At 35.6% G+C, this 7,500-nt stretch overlaps 2 protein-coding genes across 3 annotated transcripts in view; one reads left to right on the forward strand and one right to left on the reverse strand.

The window, feature by feature from the left end:
* LOC122255885 (solute carrier family 25 member 32) overlaps window positions 1–43 on the forward strand; it is an 82,315-nt gene extending 82,272 nt beyond the window's left edge. Inside the window, exon 8 of the mRNA XM_043020244.2 lies at window positions 1–43. This exon is cut by the window's left edge and continues 1,643 nt beyond it. The gene's annotated coding sequence lies outside the window, so the exon portion shown is untranslated.
* Window positions 44–645: 602 nt separating this feature from the next.
* The window catches only part of LOC122255884 (uncharacterized), a 10,839-nt gene continuing 3,984 nt past the window's right edge, over window positions 646–7,500 (reverse strand). For both annotated transcript variants that reach the window (XM_043020241.2, XM_043020242.2), the window contains exon 2: window positions 646–4,476. In XM_043020241.2, the coding sequence (XP_042876175.2) occupies window positions 1,106–4,462 (3,357 nt within the window). In that variant the 5' untranslated portion in view covers window positions 4,463–4,476 and the 3' untranslated portion in view covers window positions 646–1,105. The remainder of the gene's footprint in view (window positions 4,477–7,500) is intronic.

Consider the following 7,500-nt stretch of genomic DNA (forward strand, 5'->3'; position numbering starts at 1 on the left):
CCCATTTGTTTGTATATATGTTCATAAAATGCAGTAAAGATAATGTCGTTTTATTTTCTCTGAATATAGAATGAATTGCCTCCTTCACTAACAGTTATATTAACCCACTTACGACAGGGGCATTCCAGCCTTGAATGTCCCAATGCCGGGGCGTTCGAATTATTAGGCCTAAATCAATTGAATGGCTGGCACAATACTGTGCCGCCCGGCCACTGGGCTTTTGAATGCGCGGTACAGTACTGTACCACCCGTCCAGAGAGGGTTAAGATAATTGATTTTACACAAACTGAACCCCTAGAGGAAGTGCCATCTTACAATTGGATGCAAAAATACACCAAATAATCACTTCTATCTACTATAATTCAATCTGCAGACACACACACACAAGAAAATGAATTATATTATGGAATCTACAGATTAAAATCTACATCATGGGACTCACAAACTTCTACAATAATTTTTGTGGCTTCCTGTGGAGTAACTAAAGATAGAATGCATGTCCTTTTGCAGTTAATCACATTGTCCATAAGTGATAACATAAATATAAGAGAATTTTGCGAGAACATTTAAAGAAATAGGTCATGGCACGTCAGTTCTTTCCATTTCTCAAAGCATTAAAGGAATTAGTAATAAGAATAACAGAGGTCTGTTAATATATTTATTAATTACAATAAACACAACCACATTTGGTTAGCAACACTAACATTCATAAGTTAGAATAAAAGTTACCAGTATGATGCCCTAACAGAAATATAAATATATGAAATTTTTAAAATTTCAATAATAAATATAAATTAACAACAAACTTACAGCACTGAACAGTTATTTGAGTGAATCTACTTGATGAATAGACTTAGTTTTGTGTATGTCTGTGTGTGCATCCATGAGCATACATGCATGTGTATGTGTGGTGCTTGTGTGTGTATTATTGCTTGGATGCATGTGTTTTTTTGTGTGTGAATAAAATACTTTTCCTAAATTATTACACTTTTTCCAATAATATGGATTTATTACTTTCAGAACAAAATAAAGTAAAAACAAATTATGATTCACAGTAGAATTCAGGTACTGTTAACAGGTTTATATTTGTTACCCATAAATCATATTATCTAATCAAGCCTGCATATGCTAGTAACAAGCATCGTTGAGCAATGAATGTGATAATATCGATTTTTGGGATATCTGGCGAGTTAATTACGCCACATAAAACCTTATAGAATTGGTGAATCTTGCCCTGCAAAGGTTTACGATGATCTGGAACCTCTTTAAACGGAATGATCATAGGAAACCCATAAGCAGGACCTATTTTGTATCCACTCCTCTCAGGTGTTGAAATTTGGTATGAAACGTCTTGTGATTTTTCAAAAGGAGGTTGAATATTCTTTCTTAGTGGAGGACCCTGAGGAACAGGAGGCTTAATTCTTGAAGGAGGGTTCTGATTATTATCTCCTTGCATGGTATTTGCGTTGTTAGAGTTGTTATTAGCTTGATGATTTACGTGAGATTCGTTTGACTGTTCCCTGTCAAGCGATGTGACATTTTGGAATTTATTTTTCTCTTTATCAATGAAAGATGTATTGGACTGTAAAAGATTATCATTTTCTTCCTTCAAAAGCAAGGAAGCTGAAAATTCTTCAGTAGCATCATATACTTCCTGAATTTCTTCTTTTATATCTTGTCTATTCGTCACATTTCTTTCTTTGTTTTTTGTATCTGTATAAACTGCATCTCTTCTTACAATCTTGGTGTTTTTCTTAGAATCAACATTGTTAGTCATTTTCTTCACTTTTAGAGTAATATTTTGCAGAGGCTTATTGTTCATATTATTGTCTTCATTCTCTGAGGTTTTAGAAAGGCCATTCATCAGCCTGTTTAACATGTTAAGCTGATTATTCAAAGTATCATGCTTTAGGTGATGGATTAAGTCTGCTGGTATTGGATTATGTGTAATGTATTCAATTTCCTTAACTGACAAGTTCAATAATTCATCTTCATTTCTATTTATATATTCCTTCAGATCAGTTAAGAAAGTCTGTGAATTACCGTTTAGCTGTAGCAAAAAAGAGTTGTAGAGATTTTTCTCCTCTTTTGTTAATTTGTTAATATCCTCACCATTTTCAAACAGTGTAAAGGTATGAACAAATTCTGTTGCATTTTCTGGAGTTAAAACCAGATAATCAACATCTCTCCTGCGCCTCTTGCCTAAAAGTCCAGCGCCAACGATTGGTGTAAAAATAGGTATTGCAAGGGCTGTTGTCGTACCAGCAGCAATTAACCCAGCCAGGAAGAAGGCACACACCTTGCTTTTCAGACAGTCCTCAATACTGGAGGCAGATGCACCAGGTGTGAACAGTGGTTGTGTGATGTCCACACCTGATGATGCTCCTACAGGAGGAGCTATGGCAGATGGAGGAGGAGCTGGTGGCTGTGGCTCAGTTTGCAATCCAGAGTACAAGCCACTGTGGACGGCTGGGATGTATGGGGTGTCTGGCTGGAGTGCCGGGGGCGTCGGTAGCGTCGGTAGCGTCTGGCCTAGTCCCTGTGACTGAAGTAAGTAGGCAAGAAGGAGATCTTGGTTACTTAGGTTGGGTAATTGGTCATTTTGAAGCGTTGGAAAATGTGATAGTGGGCGACTTGTAGTTTGGTAGTTGTTCATAAATGCAAGGTAATTATGGAGGGCTTCAAGTTTATCCGAAGATGCTTGTGTTCCTGGTACTTGAGGTTTTTGTGGTTGGTGATACAGAGGAGGTTCATGGGCAACAGAATTTGGATTCCATGCAAATTGGTTAATCAACTTCTCGTTATCAGTGGAAACTTCGGGTTCTTTTTCTGTAACGGTAATATCTTCTTGACCAGGATTGCTGTCGGGTTTTGGTTCCGATTGATCGGGAGCTGAGGAATTTATATCTGGTTTCTTTTGTGCAGACTGACTTTCTGCTAGGAGTTCCTGTGGTGTATAGGGAGAAATAAGGGCACCTACATCACCAAAGACAGTAACTGGGGATACCGTGGTGGTAGGAACACTGCTTGCTGATTGGAAGCTATGAAGTCCAGGCGAAGCTTGATCCAGAAAATAAGAGTTAAGCCCTGGTGCTTTCTGGCCTACGTGATTAGGTCGAGTGCGTTCAGAGTTCTTAACAGGGTTTCCTAAAGGAGATGGAAATACATTTGGATTAGGAGAAAAAGGAAATTGGGTAAGATGTCCAGGGAAAATATCAGGGCGTCTTGTTCTTGCTTCTATTGGCTGTTGGGAATAAGGGTACCTTGGTCTGAAATTGGCGGAAGGGCTGTTTGGAAAGCCATGTGTGTGATGTCTTTGCAGCTGGTTTCCTTCGGTCCTTCGTGGTTTCGGGCTAGTTATCATCTGTTTTACAGTATCTGATACACTACCGCTATTAGCAAATGTCATACCAGGTGGTAATTTTTGCGTTCCTTTCACGTCCAATTTATTTGCTGCGTCTTGATTCATTAGGATGGTTAGGATCTGGAGGTTTGTCAAAATTTCTGCCATGTCTGCTTTCTCTTCTGTGTGTTTTTCAGGGGAGTTGGGCATTTTCAGGTTGATGATATTTCGTACTGGTACATTTGGTGTAGGATATGATGGCACGTTTTGGGTGTAAGTTGGTCTTGTGGTAAAACCTTGATTATTGGTTAATGGTGCATTGTGATTGCTGTATTGGTTATCTGGCCGAATAAAGAATGGGTTATTGTTATTTTTGGGCTCATTATATAGACTCCCTATTGCATGGCTGTTCTGCATCATCGGGTAATTCCTCAAATTCTGAAAATATTTCTGTGAAGCTGCGGTTATATTTGCTAACAATTTCGAGTTGATTCTCGTCATCGACTGTCGAACATTTGACTGGCTTTGCGGGAGTTCAACACCAACTGAAGGTCTTTGAACTGGTGTTGAATGCAGATTAAAGTTGACCGTAGAAGGTTGAGGATTCGCGTAGTGGAATCCCGGCCTACGATTTGGCTTGTTCTTCATCAACAGAGACTGGGATCCCCCTGTACTTATTACCTGAGGAACTGGATTCTGGAAACCTCCTTGAATATGGACAGAATTGCCTTGATTAATATATGCAGGGTACTGGTTTCTCGAATATAACCGTTGCAGCAGCCGCATTTCATCGTCTGTGAGGTGTTGTAGGTCTCTGACGTTAATGTTTCTCGTTAAATCTGGGCAGAGTTTCCTAGCTTTCATAATATCCATGTCGTCACACATGACTGGTGACGTTCGAACACTTTCTCTAAGCATCGCGTTTTCAGGAATCTCCTTCCCATCTTCTTCATTATCGCTGTTCCCGTTTTCTGTAACGTTCAGGGGATGATCACGTGGTACATTTTCTTGATGAGTAGCGCCATCTTGGAAACGTCCTGTGAAGACCTCAGCGTCCTTCTCATAGCCACGACAATGCTCGAGGACGACTACCACGAGGAGGAGACGTCCAAGAACCATCTTGTTAATACGACCTGTGGGAAGAAATATTTTTTGAGAAATATAACGATAAAACAACGAACACGACTCACTGAGAGATGTGTATTTTAAGCATTAAAAAATAATGCATTTTCAGCAGTAAAAGATATGCACTTTGAACACTGATAAACATCATTGTAGTCATTAAGTAAACAAAGGTTAGGAGCAAATATTAATGACTCTGTGAAAGTGAGCAGTCGTGCGTAGCAATGGCAAAGCAAATATTTGGTGAAAAGTGAAATGCAAGTGTTTTTTTTCTTTCTTTCTTTCTTTGTCTTTTTTTTCTTTCTTTTTTTTTTCCTTTTTTTTGAGTATGTGTGCAGGTCCAAATTGGGAACAGTTTTAGTGGGCCCAGATCCTTAGCCAACTTGCACCAAAGTCTGTAGAATCATAGAAATGTAAAACAAGTCTTTTATAGAATTTATATTTCTTTGGTAAGTTGGAAAACAATCAAAATGTGCAGTTAAATAATGCATACGAGTAGATGAATTACACAATGGTACGGGGCCCAACTGGCTTTTTTTTTTTTTTTTTTTTTTTTTTTTTTATACAGAAGACTAGTAATGCTACACACAATACCACTGGTATGCTACAGTGACAGAAACATGCTAGAAGAGATGCACCTGTAGATGAGTAACCAGTCTCCATATTATTAAATGATTAACAATGATCAAGAGCAATTAGAATAAATATATTTAAAATCAAGAAATAAATATACAATAATCACAGAATAAACTAATGCAAACTGCATCAGCCGCTCTGAAATCATCCACTTATATTTAGCTTCAGCTAAAATAATATATAACTATGTCAACACTACAGTATTTACACTTTAGAAACTAAATTCCTTAGATGACGATATTATATTATTGAAGTTATCAACAAAGCATATGAAAGTAATAAGCTCATTTATGAGTAATTACAGAAAACAACAATAACACCACCAAGGAATGCGACATGTTTTGTTTTCATCAATTTATTACGCTCATAGAGCGACAGGCCTTATACATTAATTAGTACATTATTACATATATAGTACTCGTGTCACGCATGACACGTTGGTATGTGCAGTGAGGCTGTACATGAAGATAAAATAAATAATAAATAAACTGAAAATACAAAGATGAGTGTTTCCAGAGTCAAACTTTAGCACCCACCAAAGTGAGGGTGTTGGGCCAAAACAATGTCCAAATTACTGTCAGCTAGCAGGAATTGGCATATATGTAAATGCGACATGAAGATGTAAACAGTCAACCAAAGAACGAACACGTGCTAAAAGGAAATCGTGCCCCCCCTCCCCTCCACTACTTAAAATTTGTGGATTGTTACGTTAATAATTAAATTCTGAGCACTTCACCAATGGCGTATATATGATTTAAAGCAAAGATAAGCAATTTAGACAAGCAGGAAGAAAGTTTCACAGACTGTCTCTTTGAAAGCTAATTCCACCATAGGAGCCCCTATGTCGCTCAATAAAATTGGGGTACGCCCCTGAAATAACAATTAAAAAGCCCTGGAGCAACGAATCAAGAATCTGAAACAGTGATATAAATATCCCCTGAAATAGCGTAATAGAAAAGCCCCTGGATTAACGAAATAAAAAATTCCTCACATAGCGAATGAAAAAAAATGGACTAAAAGCCAATGAAATAACGAAACAAAAATCCCTGAAATTATGAAATTCAAAAACACCTGGAATACGGAAATAAAAAACCCTTGAAGTAACGAAAGAAAAAATCCTCAATATAACGAAATATAACGCCACCGAAATAATGAAATGAGAAGTCGCTGGAAAAAAAAACGAAATAAAGTTTCCTAGATTTAACGGGAAAAAAAATAGATTACGAAAATAAAAGCCCCCCTCCCCCTAAATAACGAAATGCAATATGTATATATATTTTCCCTCATATTCTTATATACCTGCCTCTCTTCATGTAAGTAAAAATGTGATATATGAGAAAATGTGATGAGTGATAATTGTTTTTCTCATTTTCATAATGAACATTCACACCATCACGAAAATTAACTACGAGAAAAAGAATTATATGCTAATACTTACTGTGAAAATTCAAAAACAATATAGAAACTCTAATAGAAACGCTAATCATGATAAAAAAAAATACCACTACCATTACTACTGATAATGATAATGAAAATGATCATCATCATAATTAGCCTCATCATCACTTATATTATTATTGGTGACAACTATAATTATAGCGATTATAATGATAATATTTGTTATCATTATCACTGTTAACATTATCATCCTCATATCACTGTTACCACCATCATAATTGTTATCATTATTATCATCATAATCCCTATTATTGTTATCAATATCCTCACCATTATTATTAATAGTATCACCACCATCTTCATCATCTATCATCATTGTCATCATTATATTACTGATAATAATAGCAATTATGATAATAATGATGAGGATAATGACAAAGATTGTGATGATAATAATGATTATAATGATGACAGGATAATAATAATGATAATAACACTACTACTAATAATAATCATTGCCATCATTTGTATTACTACTATTATCATCATCATTATTATCATTATAATTACTATCATCATCATTATTATCAATTTCATCACTTTTATCATCATTACGCTCATTATCATTATCATCATTATTATCAATTTCATCATTAATCACCATTACTATCATTATCACAATTATCCTCACTATCATTACCATTATTATCATCATCAACTTTGCCATCACTATTATCATTATCATCATTATCAATCATGATTGATATCATTATCCTCACCATCATTATTATTATAATTATTATATATCAATATCATTATCATTATTTACCAATATCATTATTATTGTCATCATCATCATTATCATTATCATCATCATTATCATTATCATTACCGTAATCATCATCGTCATTATGATGATTATGATGATAATGGTGGTAATGGCAATAATAATAGTAATAATGATAATAATAACAATAACAATGATAATGATAATAATGATA

Source organism: Penaeus japonicus, unplaced genomic scaffold (genome assembly GCF_977035675.1).
Source record: "Penaeus japonicus unplaced genomic scaffold, GWHDUDI00000001_assembly GWHDUDI00000040, whole genome shotgun sequence".
NCBI classification, from domain to species: Eukaryota; Metazoa; Arthropoda; class Malacostraca; order Decapoda; family Penaeidae; genus Penaeus; species Penaeus japonicus.